The sequence below is a fragment of the Eschscholzia californica genome, unplaced genomic scaffold, assembly GCF_041429995.1.
Source record: "Eschscholzia californica isolate CP2 unplaced genomic scaffold, dmEscCali1.0.p SCAF_3, whole genome shotgun sequence".
Lineage (NCBI taxonomy): Eukaryota > Viridiplantae > Streptophyta > Magnoliopsida > Ranunculales > Papaveraceae > Eschscholzia > Eschscholzia californica.
In genome coordinates this window covers 50,462,468-50,482,453 of record NW_028238420.1, presented here as the reverse complement: position 1 = coordinate 50,482,453, position 19,986 = coordinate 50,462,468, and the positions used below count along the sequence as shown (strand labels likewise).

Here is a 19,986-nt window from a genome sequence, read left to right as displayed (position 1 = left end):
TTAGGAGTGGAAAAACCTGGGAGCACGAGAAAAGTCACATTCGTGATTGGTCCAAGCTGGAGAAAGCCTAAAAGTTTGAAGCCAGAAGACGGGCCCGCCCAGCTAGAATTAGTGATTTGGACCTGGGTAATAGTGCTCACACAACAGACTGCTCAAGCCCATTAGAGCACGATTGTTGGACTAACCAACCATCCGCCCGTCATGCCCAAGCCCATTAGGGCACACCCAGTACACTAACAAACTGTCCGCCTAACACTCCCAGTGGGTTAAACTATCATCCACCCTGTTAAATTCGCTACAAATTTTAAGAGCATCCACTCCTACTGAGCCTTGAAGAATTTGCCCATGGGCAGCCCATCCGACCCAACACCCTCTCAACGTTCTCATTTGAAATGCTTAAATTTTTTTTTTTTTTGACGAGAGACTCCATTTATCATATTACATTCATTACATGACATTGATACATCATAAAAATATAACATAAATTAAGTACATTAGCCGTCATAACTGCGACACTTAGACACTTCAAGTCATTTAGTGGCCAAAGATAATCTAAACGGGAACCCATGACCTCTGAAACTTACGAGAAGATGCAAAACCACTCAGACCAATCACCTATTTGCGCCTGCAATATTCTTATGACTACTACATAGGCATAACCAGAAACTGGGAACCAATGACAAAATTTCTCCTTTTCTTTTCTGTTGAGATGACAAAAATTTCTCCTTGAAAAATATAACATGTATTAGAAATATTCAAACACTTATTTGACCCCTAGCTCCTTTCACTATTACTACCATGAAAAAAATACAAACAAATTGTTCTCAGCCCCCTCTCTGACTGAACGAACCCATGGAAAAAAAATACAAACAACTTGAAACAGAATATAAAAAGGCTAAATGGAACTAAAAACAGTAAATATCTTGGTTTTAAGTTCTCATCTCTACTTGCCAAAATACAAAACACCCAACCCAAATTTGAATTTCTACCAATTTTGGTCAAAATCTCTGGGCTCGAAATTGCAACTTCAACTACCAGCACACTAAGGGGGCCTTAATTTGGACATACCCTTTCGAGCAATTGTTTGATCTCAGAAGTAACCTCGATTCCATCGTCTTTTATCCTTTGAAACATCTGAGTTTCTTCTTTTCCAGCAGCGACGTACGAACGAAGCAAAGAAGCATATACTTTGGAATCAACAGAATCAACCTTCTTCAAGCTCTGGAACAATTTCTCAGCACTTTCAGTGTCCTTTTCTTGCTCAAAGTACTCAAAGAACATATTCACCGATTCTTGGCTGGGCTTCCATTCATTCTCCTTAACTTTCGAGCAAGCAGCTTCCAAATTATTCAATGCTAAATCCATCTGACGTTTTTGCAAGTAGAAATTCATAAACAACTCCAATGTTCTGAAGTTGGGTTTGATCTCTCTCTTTTTGGCACCTTCTAGAATTGATTCAGCTTCCTTGAGCATATCACGGTTGAGATAAGAACCAATAAGAACATTAGCAACTCTGATATCGTATGTTAAGGAACCGGATTCCCACTCTTTGAAGTATTTCTCAAGCCCATCTGTATCTCCAAGTCTAGCAACAGCCTGAAGCAAATTGAGGTAGCTAAGGTTAGTGGGTTTCCGAAAAGCAGACCTCAGAGACTCCCAAACTCGAGCTACTCCTAACTTGTTCGAAGTGTGAGAATACAAGCTCATGAGAATATGATAAGCTTTTTGATCATGCACATCATTCATCTTTTCAACCTCACCAAGAGCCAAATCTGCCTTCTCAAATAATCCTGCCTTCACATAAATCGTGGCGAGGTTAGCATACGTGGACCAATCGCTCTTAACCCCATTAGCCTTCATCTCCTCCACAACCCTCTCTGCTCCTCCGATATCCTTCAAAGAAGCATAGCTATTCATCAACAAGTTATAAGTATAAACATCCGGCTTTATATTTTTCTCCTTCATTTCTTGTACTAGTTGTGGGACTTTTTCGGGTTCTCCCATCTTCATATGCAATGATATTATATTGTTATAAGTTAAAGAAGAAGAATCCAACTTCATTTCACTCATCTTTTTCGTAAGACCCATTGCCTTATCAGTCATTTTCTTTTCGCAATAACAATGAAGAAGAGCTCCATAAGTCAATTTGTTCTTAGCAGAATCAGGAAGGCCATTAAAGTAAACTTCTGCTGCATCAACTCCCTTGGTTTTTGATATTAGATCCAATCTTACTGCATGATCACCATGAGACAAATCCCACCGATTTTTTTCTAACCACTCCATCATCTGCATATAGGAAACTGAAAATTAAGAACACAATATACAAATATATTTCATACGACAATGGGGAGGAACTTGTTGGCTAGGGATTTCTGGAGTGATTCTTCAAGCCTCAGACGTTATTGACAATATTGTCCCTGCTTTTGACACCCAAAGTCACGTCTAGAGTACGGGGTTTTGTTGTTCTTAGTGAAGGCTCCACGAGCCTACCCAAAATGCCTCGAACTTACTTAATTTGAGCGAGCATATATAACCCATGTTGTGGACGCTCCCCTAAGCAACGTGGGACATCTAGTTATCTCAAAATGTTTTTTTTCATTGTAAACTATTAGAAGTTCATCCTTTCATCTTGCATGGTCAATGAGGAGAAAACAGTTTATGGTTGAATTGAAGAACCATAAAGGGCTAAACTTTATGCACAAATTGCATGTGTTTAGGCCTGAAATCGATGAATATTGATATGATGGGGTGATTGAAAAAAAAACTTGGTTTTGACAAAAAGAACAAGATCAAATACAATGCCAATATGAAAATTAGGTCCTGAAATCCATGAATGTTGCGTTTAACAGTTGACACCCAAACCCAGATCTGTAGTACAGAGTTTTGTTCTTAGAGACGGCTAGACGAGCCTAACCTAGAGGTCTCAAAACTTACTAAACTTGATCCAGGCTCTGGATGCTCCCCTAACCAATGTGGGAATGTGGGATTTTCACATCAAGTTATCTCAAAATGGGTTTCTCGTCATTGTGAAGCTCATCTTCTCATCTTGCATTGTTAATGAGGAAAAAACAGTTTATGGGTTGAATTCAAAGAACAAGAAAGGGCTAAACTTCATGCAAAACTGGGAGGTGTATAGGCCTCCCATGAATGTTCAAAAGAAACTTGATTTTGACAAAAATAACAAGATCTAATACAATGCCAATATGAAACTGAGGACAAAAAACATTTTATAAAACCCTAATGAGAATTCTGTTCATGAACATAAAAAAAGAGGATAAAAAGGGGAAACCTGAATAGCGTGATTGTATCTCTTGTATTTGCGAAGGTCATTAACTATTCGAATGATCTCATATTTCTGTACGGATTTACCATTTTCCTTCAACAATTGGTCGAGGATGTCAGAGACGTTAGCGTCGTTGGTGTCGCCTAACGCTACTAATCGACGATTGAGAGATATCTTCTTATTCTTGTTGCGGGTGGTGGTGGTGGTATTGATAGAAGCAGTTAGAGTAGATAGTCTTCTCCAAGAAGAAGAAGAAGAAGAAGATGGTACTGAACCTAAGAATATTGATCGGGAAACTCTCTTCGCCATCTCTCTCTCTCTACTCTTTTTTCTCTCTCTAATTTGGTCTGCCTTCGGAAGGGGTTTAGTTAGGGTTCTGAAATGACGATGCTGATAATCGACTGACGCCGTGTTAGGGAGATTTTAAAGGCGCCCAAAACTATTGCTTTAGACGCCCCCATTTAGTTATAAGGTTTTCTCAAAAGTTGCCCTAGCAAAGGCGCTTAGAACATTTATAGCGGGCGTCTATAACAATTATGCTGGGCTGACACTTTCCCTCGAAGTCACTGATTTAAATAAAGGGTCTATTTTGGACCTAACTTAATAAAAGGGGAGTTATGTTTCGGATTTTGTAAGTTAGAAATATATAATTTAAACAAGCTTAAAACATGATTTAAGTTGTAACTCAATAGTTAAGAGTCTAGTTTATGTGCAAACGTCATATGGGCCCCAATTTGTTACTCCGCTTGGAGGCTCCCATATATTTAGGCTAACCGTGCTTTACGCACACACACTACCTCGTTCCCCATTATGTCAACAGCCTCTCACCAACACCCAAAAGACGACCACACCACCAACTTCTCCTGCTCTCCCCTAACCCTTTTTCCTTTTCTCCTGTCCCTTTCTGCCTTTCACCCCGGTAGAGGATTTCAACCAAGTAATCGTCGAGGGCGAGAGAGAAAGAGAGGGCGAGAAGGAAAATGGGAGAGCGAGTAGAAGAAAAGAGAGAGAAGTTGGTTTGCTCACTGCTCATTAGACCCCCATAGTTAACCAACTCATCCATCTGTTGGTGTGGAATAACATTTGACTTGGTCATACTAAATTGACCAAGTCAAAAGTTAAAAGTCTGACACCACTTTTAGTGTCTATATTTGAAATTTTGCACTCTCTTATGGGTTTCCAAAAACTAAAACTCACTTTTCATTAGACCCCCATAGTTAACCAACTCATCCATTTGACCCTACCATTAGACTAGAAGGCCCTCTCCCTAGTAAACATTTCCTTTATGAAAATAACAACTTTACGATTTCATTTCCAATTTTACCTTTTTTATTATTTTCTTCTATCTTTTCTCCCTCTTTCCTCTCATTATCTTCTTCTTCTCAGTTTTCAGACCTTATATAGTCAATTAGTTATATACACGTTTATCATTCAAAATTTGAATATATACGAACAAGTGCAAATGGTAATGCGATGAGGTGTGAGCTCGGCATGTCGTACTTACATGATCCTAACACGAAATATCCACCAAAGAAAATTAATATCTCAAACCGGATTGAGATAGAGATCCTCACTATAAGGAACCCAGCCAAACCCTGTATCAAATAACTAATGGTGTGTTTGGTTGCAGGATTCCTAAGTAGGATTTCTATCAAAAGTGGAATTTGGTAGGAATCATAAATCCTTGGTCTGTTTGGCTACCAAGAATCCTAGGATTCTTGAATCCTAAGGATTCCTAATTCCAAAAATTGTATTGGACCAAAATCCCACCTTACCCCCTAGGATTTGCTAGGATTTTGGATTAATGAACCTAAATTTCAAACTTAAAATCAACAAAAAAATATTTCTTTCTACAAAATCATTATTTTTTTTCAAAATCATTATTTTTTTCAAAAATCATATTTTTTCTAAAGACTTTTAAAAATACTCAAATAATAATAAATCATAGGATTCTTAGTTGTCAAACAAGCCAAAAAATATTACTAGGATTCATGAATCCGTGGAATCATGAATCCCAAGGACTCATGAATCCGCGGATTCATGATTCCGCCATCCAAACACACCATAAATTCTATTCCATTCAATTGGAAGATAGAAAAAAACCCATTTAATTTAAAAAATTGAAATGGTTTAGCAAACTAGTACAATGAAATTTTGTTAATCAACTCAAATTATTTTGAGATCTTCATTTATTTATCATAATTATTCATAAGGACTGAAGTATGATAATCATATCAAGAATGATCATTCAAGAATGGGATATTTGAATCAATGTTCATTGCAACAACAAAAATTGTCACCCACCAACTATTTGTGGCCTGCAACCTCCATTCTTGAAGATAGTGTAGTGTAGGTCTTGTTAATAGGTCATAGTGTTAATTATACCATCCTTTACTGGTTTATGATTTAAACACACAATTTTGAGCCTCCTCATAAGCTTCATATTTAATTATTTAGACCATATATGTTACCGATGTTACCAACATACCCGAAATCTACAGATATAATTGCCATAAAATATTGACAATGACCGACAAAAAGACTAATATAACCGATTAAAAGTTTAAGTACAAACCCAGTGTAGTAGTTTTATTTACAACTAGGTTCCCACCGCGTCCTAGTGGAGAATTTTCTTTGTGACCATAACTATGTGATAGGAGAATCAATTGACATAGTTGTTTGTGAATTGTGATTACTCAAGAAGATCCTTAGAGGCTCATGTTGGATATGCAGTAAATCCTAATGTTTCAAATCCAATACAAGAAATATACTACACCTTCATTGCTTCACGAAAGTAAGATCCTCATCGCCAACAGGAACCTTTAAGGCTCTGCTAGAACTTCGTAGGCATAGCTGCCGAAAAAAGTAATATCTGACATCTGACCAAAATAAATCTCATTTATGGCTTTAAACCAAGGTCGGATATTAAATCAACTTCATATTAGAAGAAAAAGAAGTTCCTCCCTAACCTTGTTAGGACCTTCATTTCCTTGAGTAGCAACAACTGTTTCCCGCCTTAGGGTCCATAAATTTCTCAAGCTTAGGCATTCCACGATAAACCAAAAATACACGAATGCCATGGGACTTGGTAAATGGATTTCTTCACTCCAAATATATTTGATGAACTAATTCTCTGGTAATAAATACCCAACATCCTGCTCACTCATTCCTAAACAAGGGGGAAGTACAAGCAAATTTCATCTTCCAAATAAGATTGATAGCTTAGTATTTTTAATATATCTTCACATAGGAATCACTTCAATTACTCAAACCATGGAAATCAGGCATGTATTAAGAAGCATTTAAAGATCATACACTTACAAAATCACAACATACAAAACACAAACAAAAACAATATTACTATGACATTCATTAATCATTTAACAACTGGTATGATAGCAAATATAGTCGAAGTGAGAGTAAGAAGAAGAAGAAGAATTGCAGCTAAGAATGAAATAGTTGCGCACGGGCTGCTGCAGTAATCACGCTTCCAACTTGCTTTCCAAATATGTATGTTCTTACTGCAATATGCATTGATTTTCTCACACGTACCCAAATAAATAGGACTGATCTGTACTTCACAGCAGAGCTTATTGAAGAGATTTGCAACTTCTTCATCACTTCCTAAGTAGTTTGTTATGATACCCTCGGAACGGAGTATTTGAACATCGTCCGCAGAATCAATAAGAGAATCCATGAACGAAGCATAAGAACTGAAATAAGTAACTTTTCCATCCGAGCATTGTTCAGAAGCAATAAGATTTCTAAAGAAGAGTTCGCTATAGTCATGAATATGTACACGAGGAATCTCCAACTCACCCTTACTGTATTTGATATCTAAGAAACTACCCTTTGAAGACCCTTTCTTGAACTTTATTCCCGCTCGTGTCATCTCTGTAGCATTTGGCATAACTTTGCTAGAATATATCATGGTTTTTTCAGGGAAAATTTCAGGTGAACAATGAAACTTCTTAAATAATTTACCTAGTAAATGTTTGCATTTATAGTCTGAGCACTTATTATCAACAACTTCTTCATTTTCTGGTGAAGGGTGGAAGGTATTAGCAACAAAATCTAGTAAATGCTCGCCTTGGTGTCCACATTTCGTGTATTTCGTAAGAATATCATTCTCTCTCGGCATTACAAAATTGAAGAAAGACAAGATAAGCCCGGATTGTCCTTCTCCATTGACTTCAAATCTTTTGAATAGGCCGGTAAGAATGAGCATAGGAATTTGATTCTCAAGAAGTAATAGATCTCTAGCTAAACTTGATAAATCCCCAATTTTACTAAATAAAGGATCATACTTACCCTTCTTGACCATGCCAAGAGTCCTGAAAAAGAGCTCAATTATGAACAAACCATCAATTAGCAACATACGGACGAACTCATCGCTTTCGAGAGGAATGGTTTCGAAGTAACAATTTCTAGCTTGTTCTTCTTTACGCTCTACAAATTTTGTACAATCCCTCAATGCGACTAACCAGTCACCTTCTGTTTTGAGTTCCAGTTCTTCTATTGTTCCTTCGTCAGCTTCTGTTCGACTAAGCAAGGAGTGCATGTACATCAACTTAATTGGTTCCATTGCTCGTAAGTGTCGTTTGCCACGGTGAAAGGGACCAATGGAAGCCACCTCAGGTGTGTATGCACGTTTGTTCATTTTGCGAAACTTTTTGTGCACTTTGAATATACTTGGTCTTCTCCCATATTGTAAAGAAAATGCTTCCTTAACGTCTGCTTCAATGGAATCAACAATTTCATCGCTTGGATAATAGTAATCATCTTGAATTTCAACGGAAACATGGTCTCGCCTGTGTTTATGTTTATGCCTTTTTGTACCTGCCATTCTTCAATATCTACGATTATGAACAACTAGTCAAATATCTTTGTTAGTTTGAACGATGGGCTAGTCTTTCACATTAATGGTGTATTATCGCCATACAGTTGAGTTCGTTTGATGGGTTATGAAAGTTTTGAGCACCAAACTGAGTTACAAAATCCTTAATCTGTACTGTAAGAGAAACTGCAAAAGAAAAGTACACCACCCCCCAACACACACACACACAATCTAAGAGGTAGTTCCTTCTGGTTCAACTCCCAATCTAAGAAAAGGTAATCAATTGATCAAAGTGGAACTCCTAATATAAAACAGAGTTACCAAAAACTCTTTAATTGAAAGATTAACAATATAAGGCAGTACATCCTTGCAATTGAGATTACTTCAATATCTGAAAACATGAGAAATAAATAAAGTCAACTACAAGTGGGATTAAGAAAACAATTTGTTGAATACCAATAACAACTGTTTCGGGAGTTGGTACAATACAATCCTATCATTTTCCTAAAGTCAATGATGCCCAATGGAATGTAGTATTTATTTAGCTAGCTAGAAAAATAACCCAAACCCTATCGTTACGTGACTTCATAAAACGCAGTATATTTAGAGATACCAAGAACTGCGTAGGTCGTATCATCATAAACATCAAAAGCTTTGCGCTGACGAGTTGGTTCACTACAATCCTCAGTCATTGGCTCATAAGTCATAAAGTCAATGATGCCTCCAAATTCATTTTCTCGCCTCCCATCAATATATAAAATGGAATGTAGTATTTATTTAGCTACCGGGTTGCACATAAATAACTATGTAGTATTTTCATAACTGTAAGGTTCGTGTCTGGGCTGTCAAAGACGAATCCAATGCATATCATTGGCTCATAAAGTCAAGGCTCGTTTCTTCGGCCAATATATAGTAGGGAATTAGACAACTTGTTATCATATTAGACAACAGAGACAATTATGTTACTGTACAAACGCTATTGACATAGTTGTTTGTGATTACTCATCAAGAAGATTAATAGAGGCTCATGCTCGATATGTATCGATAGAATGAAATGTACCTACAAACTTGCCTTCATCCCCCATTGGCCAGAAGTAACTCTCAAGACTTCGCTAGAACTTTCGGGGCATAGTTGTCTGAAAAAGGAATATCTGGCGACCCAGTGTGGTCTTAATTGGCCAACAATAAATCTTATTTGTGGCTCGAAACAAAGGTCAAACATTCGATCGACCCAATGATATGCATTGGAGTAGTAGGGACAGGAAAACATAAAAACATGCAAAAAGAAGATAGATAACACACTCTAAAAAGAACTAACAAATACATGATATAACACGAAAACGATACAGAGGGGTCTCTCCTTCTACAAGAAAAAATGTTGCAACAAAGAGACCATTCACATCCACACGTTTCTAGTCCCAGACTCTATTAAAACTCATTAATCAATTAACTACAGGAGTAATAGCAAATATAGTCGAAGTTAAAGTAAGAAGAAGAAGTAGAAGTGCAGCAAAGAATGACATATATGCCCACGGACCGTTAAAGTAGTCACGCTTCAAAGTTGCTCTCCAAATATTTCTTTCCTTGCTGCAATACGTATTAAGTTCATCATAAAGACGAATATAATAAGAATAATCAGCATATGCTCCAAAAGGTAGCTTATTGAAGAGATTTGCGACATCTTCATCACTTCCTAAATAATTTTTTATGATACCCTTTGAACTAAGTATATGAACATCTTCCGCCGAATCAATGAGAGAATCCATGAAGAAAGCATAACAACTCATATAAGTAACTTCTCCATCTAAGCATTGTTCATAAGCAATAATATTTTTCAACAAGACTTCAGCATTGCGGGCAATAATTATAGGAGGAATCTCCAATTCACCCTTTTTAATATTAAATTTTATATCTAAGAAGCTAGACATTGCAGACCCTTTTTTAAATTGTATCCCTGATTGTTTCATCTCTGTTGCATTTGGTATTACTTTAAAATAATCGTTCATGCTCTTCGCATGAATGACAACTTGTTCATTTCTTGGGGAAGGATGGAATGTCTTAGCAATAAAATCTAGTATATGGTTGCCACTACATTCAATATGTTTCTTAAGAATTTCTTTCTCTCTTGGCATTATAGCATTGAAGGCATACAATATGAGCCTATTTAGGGGAAACTTAACTTGTATTTCTCTTGCCGCAACTATCTCGAATAGGCCGGTTAGAACAAGCATAGGGATTTGGTTCTCAAGGAGTAATAGATCTCTCATTATACTTACCAAATCCCCAATTTTACTAAGCACAGGATCGTACCTGTCTATCCTGCCAAACACAACAAGTTTGAGAAGAAACTCGATTATAAATAATCCATCAATTAACATGATTTGGACGAACTCGTGACTTTTGAGAGGAATTCGTTCTGAGTAACAATATCTAGCTTCTTCTTCTATCCCCTTAATATATGCAACACACTTCTCCAGTATTGATGACCACCCTTCAATTTTTGGTTCATGTTCCCACTTGAGAGCTTTTTCTTCTTCTTCTTCTAATATCTCTCTCCTGCTTCGAGCACACTCATTAATATTGCTCAACTCCGAGTCGGATATGACTTCAGAACTATGTTGTTCTTTAGATTTTTCTTCTGCCATTCGGTAAAGCAAGGCGTGCATGTAAAGCAACTTAGTATGTTCCATTGCTTGAAATTTTGGTTTACCACGGTGTAAGGGACCAATCAAGATGACTTCAGGAGAGTAAGCATGACCGTTTATTTTAAGAAACTTTTTGTGAACTCTGAATATACTACAACGTATTCCTCCATGCTGTGAAGAAAATGCTTTCCCAAGCTTGGCCTTAATGGAATCAACAATTGCCTCGTCTGGAACTTCAATTTCGACAGTTCCATCCCTTGAGTCATAGTCACCATCTCGAATTTCAACTGAAACATGGTCTTGTCTATATTTATCTTTACACTTTCTTGGACCTGCCATATATTCTTCAATACCTGCGATCATGCAATATCGAAACAACTTGTCAATATCTTCATACAAGAAAGAAAGGGGTTACAAAAAAAAGAACAGTACAAAAGTTTGAACTCACTTAGAGAAACTAGAGACGAAGATGAGTTGGGCAGATGAACTCCAGCTGTTTGGAGATCTCCGGCAACTAAATGAGGGTAGCTCCTTCTCTTGCAACTGCTCTGAATAAGATTCAATTAAGTCTTTAATTGAAGATCAAAACACTAGCAGCTCGTTAAGTTTATTTTCCAATCTGAAAACATAAGTAAGTCAACCACAAGTGAGATCCTTTGGATTTCTTTTAAAAAATTGTGACATACTAATAACAGCTGTAATGTTAAGTTTCAACAAAATCCTAGCATTGGCTCATGAAGTCAATGCCTCCAATCCCCCACCAACACATAAAATGGGATTTAGTATTACTATATATATATATATATAATATATATATATATATATATATATATATAAACTAATAAAAGTATTTATCACTTTTAAGGACTATGAAAGATCATTCTCTTTAATGTCTGACTAATCTAATATGTATGGGCTGGATTAGTCAAATAATAACAAAATATGTTCGGCTGTAAAATATTAAATACAACTCTCATTTCACCGAGTTGCTCCCGCGCATTTCTTATCTCTGGCTCATAAAGTCAAGGCCCGTTTCTTCCGCTAACATATAATGAGGAATACTCTTTACGACAATGAGTAAAATATTAGGACAACACGTTATCATATTAGGCAACGGAAATGATTATGACACCGTAGACTAAGAACGCTATTCATGACATAGTTGTTAGTGATTACTCATCATGAAGATTCCTAGAGGCTCATGTTCGATATGCCTCTGTCGGAGTACTTCATAATGTCCCAAATCCGATAAAAGAAAATACACTAAAGCTTTACCTTCATGGCTTCACCAGAGTAATATCCTCGGTGTCCAACAGTAACTCTTATGGCTCTGCTAGAATTTCCCGCTTATAGTTGCCGAGAAAAAAGAACATCTGACAATCCGGTCCGGTCTTATTTATCCAACAATATTTCTTATTTGTGGCTCGAAACCAAGGTCAAACATTTGATCCACTTCATATAGAACGAGATAAGTTGCTTTCGACATTGTTAGCGCCTTCATCTTTAGCATATCTATCAATCTCTCTAGACTAGCAACAACTATCTCGTAACCCACCATCATTTCTATAAACTGCAGATACACGAATTCCGTGGGACTTGGCAAATTAATATCTTCAACTACAAATATTTGATGAGCTAATTCTCTGGTAATACCCAACATTCTGCTCACTCATTCCTGAACAAGGGGAATTACAAGCATATTTCATCTTCCAGATAATACTGCTTACGGTTTTTCCACATAGAAGTTACTTGAAATTGTAGAAATGAGAAACCAAACAGGTATTAAATAGCATACACTTTACAAGAAGAGAAAAAACACAACATACATAACATGCAATGGAAACAATTAATATATCTGATGTAACTCCTTCTCCAACAAAATATTTGCAGTAAAGAGACTAATAGACCCTTCACAGTCGAAAATTTTCCGATTTTAATATTATTTATAACCATAACATTCGTTAATCAACTAACAACTGGAATAATAGCAAATATAGTTGAAGTGAGAGTAAGAAGAAGCAGTAGAATTGCAGCTAAGAATGAAATAGTTGCACACGGGCTGTTGCAGTAATCACGCTTCCATGTTGCTCTCCAAATATGTATGTTCTTACTGCAATACGTTTTAAGTTTCTCACTCAAACCCAAATAAATAGAAGGGCTAGTGATTAAATCACGACAGAGCTTATTAAAGATGTCTGCAACTTCGTCATCACTTCCTAAATAATTTGTTATGATACCCTCAGAACGAAGTATTTGAACATCATCTGCAGAATCGACGAAGGAAGCATAAGAACTAAAATAAATAACTTTTCCATTTGAGCATTGTTCAGAAGCAATAAGATTTCTAAAGAAGAGTTCGCTATTGTCATGAATAAGTACAGGAGGAATCTCCAATTCACCGTTACTGAATTTGATATTTAAGAAACTACCTTTTGAAGACCCTTTTTTGAACTTTATTCCCGAACGTTTCATCTCTGTAGCATTTGGCATTACTTTGGAAGAATATAACATTGTTTTTTTCGGGGACGATTTCAGGCGGAAGATGAGACTTTTTAAATAGTTTACCTAGTAAATGTTTGCACTCATGGGTTGAGCACTTATTATCAACAACTTGTTCTTTTTTTGGTGAATGGTGGAATGTATTCGCAAGAAAATCTAGTAAATGCTCGCCTCGTCCTTCACTTTTCGTATATTTCAAAAGAACATCTTTCTCTCTTGGCATCATAAAATTGAAGAAAGCCAAGCTAAGAACTGATTGTGTTTCTTCCTTTACTCCAAGTATCTTGAATAGGCCGGTTAGAACAAGCATAGGGATTTGGTTCTCAAGGAGTATAAGATCTCTATGTAAACTGGCAGAATCCCCACATTTACTTAATAAAGGATCGTACTTATCGATCTTAATTTTGCAAATAACCCTGAGAAAGAGCTCAATTATAAATAAACCATCAATTACTAACATTTGGACGAAATCGTGGCTTCCGAGAGCAATAGGTTCAGAGTAACAATTTCTAGCTTCTTCTTCTTTACCCTCAACAAATGTTGCACAAATCCCCAATATGTATAACCACCCTTCATCTTCTGAAAAATTTTCTTCTTTTGCTTTTCGAGAAAGCATATCGTGCATATAAATCAGCTTAGTTTGTTCCACTGCTTGTAAGTTTGGTTCCCCTCGGTGTAAAGGACCAATTGAAACCAATTCAGGCAAGTAAGCACGCTTGTTCATTTCGTGAAACTTCTTGTGCACTCTAAATATACTAGGTCTCATAACAAATATCATATCTATCTAAGATATAGCCTATCCTTGCACACATCGGCCTTCGCCCTAGGGTTGGCCATCTGTTTCGAGCCAAGTATCAATCTTAATAGTTTAAGTACTCATCATCATCATTTTTCTTTAGGGAAGAATTATCATCATTCTCTTGACTCTCAATGCTACTTAATAATACGATCATAGCCTCATAGGATTTTTTAAAAAACAAATCAAGAACATGAAAATGAAAGTTACCTGCTATTGAATTACACAGTAGAACCATAACCAGTTTGAAGAAGATCAAAAGTCAGGGTAAGCCCTAATATCGTCTTCCATCCCTTTATACCTCTCTGCCTTTTAGGGTTTAGTTGCTTCTGTTTCTTCATCAATTCATTCATTTCATGAAGGCACCATCAAGAAGGTCAATCCCTTCATCATCACTATCACTTTTTTTTTAGTGAAAGGAGTGATATCTTCACTATGCTTTACATGACAATCTATTTTTTTTTTTAAATGAAAGGAGTGATATCTTCACTATGCTTTACATGACATTCCAAGTAGGTTCGCACGTCATGAAGCATCTATCATTAGATTGATATTATCAATAAATGAAAAAGAATTACAAATAGAAGGGGGACTTAAAACCTGACATTTATAACAAGAGATCAGGGGCAACACTTCACAAATTAGCATTTGCCAATAAGCAACCTTCATTTGCTAGCCGATCAACAACAGCATTTCCTTCTCTGTAAATATGTGAGATTTGAAACTCCATCTTTCTATTCCGATCTAAAATGTTTCTCCAATGGTTCTGTTGACGCCAAGGAACTATGGAGGTGTTATTAAGTGCATGCAAAACTAACATAGAATCACATTCCAACCAAATCTTCTTCCAACTTCTGGTCCTCGCCATATTTACAGCATGTAGTACAACCATCAACTCTGAGTATACCGAGTTTTTGAATACCCAAAGGTATTGCAAAACAACCTAATAGAAAGCCTCTCTTACTTCTAAATATCCCATCACAACCAGAAACCCCTGGATTACCTCTCGATGGACGATGAACCATCTGTGTTGACTTTTACCCAGCTGGCTAGAGGCTCATCACCATCACTACCGCGTGATAGAGTCTTTGAGGAAAATGAGACCTCTCTAATTTGTAAGTGGTTCCTCTGACTGTTACCAAAACTTTCGAATCTAAATTTCGTCTTATTCAACATCTTCTAATCATCCAAGTTAAAGATAAGTGAAAACCCTAATTCGTAGTATGATGGGATCTCTCTTTGGAAGATAAATTCAATTAGAAGCTGCTAGAATTTCTCTTTCAGGTTCTAGGGTTTCAAGGGAATGAAGAGAGAGAGAGTGCGCTTGGAGGGAGAGTTTCAAAGGCGGGACCTCACTATGTTTTGTTGAACAAATATGGCAGGTAAAAGTTCTTGCGGATTCGTTTTTCAAAACCAAAGGTCATTAGGGAAGGCCAAACAGCAAAAAAACTAATGTGTCCGGCTCCCATCGGTCTGAACATGGCCGGCTTCTATGGGTCTGAGCATTTCTCTCTCACATGGCCTTGAGCAATGGGAGTCGACAATATCAGCTTTCGGCCTATACTTTACCCCCATTTCTGGGCCAAATAACATTTCTATTATAAAATAGTTGTCTATAGACTATAAAAGTAGTCAGGTTTCACTCAAACCACAATAGGAATGGTTCCCCATCATATTGCAACAAAGCTCATTGAAGAGGTTGGAGACATCTTTACCACATCCTAAACAATTTTCTGTGATATCATAAGATAAAAGTATTCAAACGTCTTCAGCAAAATTGATGAGACACTCCATAAAAAAAAATAAGAACTCATAGAGGTAACTTCCCTGTCTAAGCATTGTTATAAGCAATAAGATCACAAAATCCACAAAAAGAAAGTAGAAAAAGCAAATACCATTGATAAATAACAAGATCATGAGTAGCAGGAATGGTAAAACACCTAACATGCCAATGAGAACAAAGATAACACACTTCAAAATACACACACAAATTTTTTTTTGAGGAAGCGTAATCATATTTTTTCAGTAATACACACACAACTTACGTAATATAAAAACACGAGAAAATGATATAGTAGATGCAACTGCTCCAAGTAACATTTGCAGCAAAAAGAAACTGGTCCTTCATCGTCTAAAAGTTTCCGATTGAATATTCATTAATGCCATAGCATTAATCAAATCATAGAGAAAGAACGGTACGAATAATATTAAGTGTAGTTGAAGTGATAGAAAGAAGAAGAATAATAGTTCCAACGACGAATGAAATAGTTGCCCACGGACTGTTAAAGTAGTTACGCATCATAGTTGCTCTCCAAATATGTATATCCTTCTTACAATATGTACTAAGATCCTCAGCAAGACGAGAATAATAAGAATCATGGACTGAAACTTCACAACAGAGCTTATTGAATAGATATGTGGCATCTTCATGAGTTCCTAGATAATTTTTTATGATACCCTCGGAGCAAAGTATTCGAACATCTTGTGCTGTTTCAACGAGAGAATCCATTAAGAAAGCATAAGAGGACATAAAAGTATCTTGTCCATCTAAGCATTGTTCGTAAGCAATAAGATTTCTAAAAAATAGCTCTGTTTTGTTTCCAATAATTATAGGAGGAATCTCCAATACACCATTATTGAATTTGATATCTAAGAAGCTACCATCTGTAGACCCTTTCTTGAATTTTATTCCGGCTTGTTTCATCGCTGTAACAGTTGGTATAACTTTCCAAGAATCGAACATTTTATGTTGGCCGACTCTCGGAAAAGAAGGAATCCTGATAGTTAGGTCACCTAGTAGAGGTGCACATTCATTGTTTGGGTAATTTATATGATCACCTTCTTCTTCATCTTCTCTCGAAAGACAAGGACGGAATGTATCAGCAATCAAACCTAGTATATGTTGGCCACAACAATCTTCCGAGTATTTCGACATTATAAGATCTTTGTCTCTGGGTATTAAATCATTGAAATAATATAAAATGATCTGATTAAGAGAAAACCCACGTGATAGTGTTACTTGTCTCCCTAATGTGACAATTTTGAATAGGCCGGTAAGAACAAGCATAGGAATTTGGTTCTCAAGGAGTAACAGATCTCTACCTAAACTTGCCGAGTTCCCAATTTTATCAAATAAAGGATCGTACCTGACTCTCCTGACTAAGTCGATTCTCCTATGAAAGTGTTCGATTAGGAATAAACCATCAGTTAACATCATTTCGACAAACTCATCGCTTTTGATATGAGTAAGGGGTTCGGAGTAGCAATTTCTAGCTTCTTCTTCTATACTCTCAATAAATGCAGTACATTTCCTCAATATGGCTAACCATCCTTCAGGTGGAGATTCTTGGCTCATCTCAGGGACTTGATCACCATAAGGCTCTTCCAGTTTTGCTTCTGCTGTTCGATAAAGCAGGGCTTGCGCATACATTAACTTAGTTTGTTCAATTGCTTGTAAGTTTGGTTGGCCGTGATGCAAGGGACCAATCGAAACCACCTCGGGCGAGTAGGCACCATCATTCACTTTGTGAAACTTTTCGTGCACTCTAAATATACTATATGGTCTCCCAAGTGGTGAAGAATATGCTCCTTTAACCTTTGCCTCAATGGAATCAAGACAATCTTGTGGCATTTTGAGTGAAATATGGTCTTCATCGTCTTTACGCGTTATTGAACCTTCCATTCTTCAATACTTACGATTCTACAAGAAAAAAGAAAAAAATGAAACTCCAAAGAAATCTTTAACTTTGGAGAATTTAGATAGGATGGTCATTTTTTCGTAAAAATATAGTGTCTAGTTCATATCTACTCACTGTTAATTGGTTTTTAGTTGAACAACCACAAACTTAACAAGATTCCTATGATTTTACCCATTTCTCATTGCCACAAACATTATTTCACTAAAATCACATTGTTTAAGGTTTCGATTGTAAAACAAAAGTTTGATGCAACTAGATAGAAAAGAGATGCAAACCTGGATGAAGTATGTTTGGAGATCTTCTGCTATTACCTATCGTGTGAACTCCTTCTCTTACAGCTCGAGATATATAACATAAGATACTTATAACTCTTAGAAGACCAAGCAACAAAGAGGATATACAAACGGCCGGCATTGTCCTGGAATAAAGTTTACTTTCAGTAGATAAAATAAGTAAAGTCAATTAATTTTGGTTATAGAAAATGTCAAATATAAATGGGATGATAATAAGTTATCCAATACTGATAATGGCTGTCATTTTTCAGTTTGAGGATTTAACCTATCATTGTCTCATTAAGTCAATGGCCATAATTCATAATTTTCTTCCCCACGATTTAGGATGGATTGAATCTAGTATTCATTTATGTTTTGTTGTTGAAATAGTATGCATTTGTGTAATAATGAAGACAAATGAAAGCCAAGAAAAGCAACAGCAGAAGTAAATAAAATCACAACCCCAAGAAGGTAATACCTAATATTTATTCTGATTCAACGTGGGCATCTTCAATAACATATTTCTGCCTGACCGGTAAGTTCGAAGTTTTCTTCTAATTCAGTTACGACAACCAAATGACCCTTCAATAAAATATCAAAATTCAAGTAGAACAAAAATGTCTCTTGGCCATAATTTAGGGACCATCGGGAAATTTGGGGTATTTTCAGCATAACATGTTTACTACATATGAATATCAAACAAGGAAATTAGGCAGGAGGCCCAATTTCATGTTTTTTTTTTTGTCAAAAAGACAAGTTATCTTTTTGTCCTTTTAGGCCCCATCTATAGTTTGGAAATAGTCTTGAAGGACAATTCTAAAAGCACTTCCATTTCTAATGCCGAAATTGCCCTTAGAATCTTAGCTTGCGAAGCTTTGCAAACTGGTTTGCACTGCTTTGCAATCTGGTTTACAGAGCTTTGCAAACTTGTTTGCACTGCTTTGCAATCTGGTTTGCACTGCTTTGCAATCTGGTTTGCAGAGCTTTGCAATCCCGTTTGCATTGCTTTGCAATATGGTTTGCCTTGCAACGACTTTGCACACACTTTGCAATCTGGTTTGCAGAGTTTTGCAAACTAGTTTGCACTACTTTTGCAATTTGATTTGTTTTGCAAAGCTTTGCAATTTGGTTTACAGAGCTTTGCAAACTGGTTTGCAATCTGATTTGCAATAAGGTCAGATTCGTCTTTTCCCTATATTAGATTATTTACAAAAATGTCATAGGGAGCTGAAGCCTATAAAAAGTTGATAAATCCTTTTTAACCAAAACTCAAATTTTTTAGGGAGTTTTGGCCAAATTTCCCATATCAAAATATTGTTGTGGTCCCTCCTTATAATAAAAGAAATCCTAGTTGAAATAGGATTTCCCTTATTTTTTGTTCGGGGAGAAATAGAAGTCTCTATTTTAAGCCTAAAAATGAATCTTATTTCTATTGGTAAACCTCCTTATTTATCATTATAAAAAAGAATGAAATGGAAGAGATCATTCACAACTTTCAGAACAAAGAGAAGTCACATAAAGAGAGATTTCTGAATTGGTTCTTTCAAGAGAGATTGAAAGAGAAGAATATTGGTTTGAAGAAAAGAAGATTATTAATCTTGTGAAACAATTTAGTTTGTGGTTATCTTCTTCAGCCTTTGGTAATCTAGGATTTGTTCAAATCCTAAGGAGTAAGAGATTTCCATTTCTTTGTTTCTTTGTTCAGTTTATCCATCATAGTTTTGGTGAAGAGTTGTTATCCAATGTTTTTGCACGTCTTGAAAAATTGGTTAATCCCCTATTGCTTTAGGGAAGAATTGTGTAACCCATTATTATCATTATAGTGGAAGATTTCTGGACTAGGTCCCGTGGTTTTTTACCTACTATCTTGGAAGGGTTTTTTGCCACGTTAAATTATCTTGGTGTCTCTGCTTTTACATTCACATCGTTTATCTTCATATTCCTGAACAAGTTAAT

At 36.3% G+C, this 19,986-nt stretch overlaps 4 protein-coding genes and 1 pseudogene across 5 annotated transcripts; all 5 read right to left on the bottom strand.

The window, feature by feature from the left end:
- Positions 1-726: 726 nt before the first annotated feature.
- LOC147551437 (large ribosomal subunit protein mL101 (rPPR4)-like) lies at positions 727-3,720 on the bottom strand. Its single transcript, XM_086665836.1, has 2 exons — positions 3,290-3,720; positions 727-2,286 (listed from the first exon to the last, which is right to left on the bottom strand). The coding sequence occupies exons 1-2, from the start codon at positions 3,590-3,592 to the stop codon at positions 1,054-1,056; spliced, it is 1,536 nt and encodes a 511-aa protein (XP_086521962.1). The 5' UTR covers positions 3,593-3,720; the 3' UTR covers positions 727-1,053.
- A 2,825-nt stretch (positions 3,721-6,545) lies between these two features.
- On the bottom strand, positions 6,546-8,129 carry LOC147551436 (UPF0481 protein At3g47200-like). Its single transcript, XM_086671374.1, has one exon. It carries the CDS (start codon positions 8,127-8,129, stop codon positions 6,660-6,662), a length of 1,470 nt encoding a protein of 489 aa, XP_086527500.1. The 3' UTR covers positions 6,546-6,659.
- Positions 6,546-12,513, bottom strand: LOC147551435 (UPF0481 protein At3g47200-like). Its single transcript, XM_086671372.1, has 6 exons — positions 12,243-12,513; positions 12,041-12,188; positions 11,214-11,384; positions 9,181-11,118; positions 8,347-8,511; positions 6,546-8,155 (listed from the first exon to the last, which is right to left on the bottom strand). Exon 4 carries the CDS (start codon positions 11,102-11,104, stop codon positions 9,563-9,565), a length of 1,542 nt encoding a protein of 513 aa, XP_086527498.1. The 5' UTR covers positions 11,105-11,118; positions 11,214-11,384; positions 12,041-12,188; positions 12,243-12,513; the 3' UTR covers positions 6,546-8,155; positions 8,347-8,511; positions 9,181-9,562.
- A 208-nt stretch (positions 12,514-12,721) lies between these two features.
- On the bottom strand, positions 12,722-15,394 carry LOC147551434 (UPF0481 protein At3g47200-like; annotated as a pseudogene). Its single transcript, XR_015238422.1, has one exon. The product of XR_015238422.1 is annotated as a UPF0481 protein At3g47200-like (transcript).
- A 545-nt stretch (positions 15,395-15,939) lies between these two features.
- Positions 15,940-18,129, bottom strand: LOC147551433 (UPF0481 protein At3g47200-like). The gene is made up of 2 exons (XM_086671373.1): positions 18,034-18,129; positions 15,940-17,760 (listed from the first exon to the last, which is right to left on the bottom strand). The coding sequence occupies exon 2, from the start codon at positions 17,740-17,742 to the stop codon at positions 16,240-16,242; it is 1,503 nt and encodes a 500-aa protein (XP_086527499.1). The 5' UTR covers positions 17,743-17,760; positions 18,034-18,129; the 3' UTR covers positions 15,940-16,239.
- Positions 18,130-19,986: the final 1,857 nt, after the last annotated feature.

What these genes read in the sequence shown, in the direction of transcription:
- LOC147551435 (XM_086671372.1), bottom strand. Translation starts at nt 11,104, where the DNA reads ATGGCAGGTCCAAGAAAGTGTAAAGATAAATATAGACAAGACCATGTT.
- LOC147551436 (XM_086671374.1), bottom strand. Translation starts at nt 8,129, where the DNA reads ATGGCAGGTACAAAAAGGCATAAACATAAACACAGGCGAGACCATGTT.
- LOC147551437 (XM_086665836.1), bottom strand. Translation starts at nt 3,592, where the DNA reads ATGGCGAAGAGAGTTTCCCGATCAATATTCTTAGGTTCAGTACCATCT. An exon ending in GATACAATCACGCTATTCAG is followed by an intron (nt 2,287 to 3,289) that starts GTTTCCCCTTTT and finishes TCCTATATGCAG; the next exon opens with ATGATGGAGTGGTTAGAAAA.
- LOC147551433 (XM_086671373.1), bottom strand. Translation starts at nt 17,742, where the DNA reads ATGGAAGGTTCAATAACGCGTAAAGACGATGAAGACCATATTTCACTC.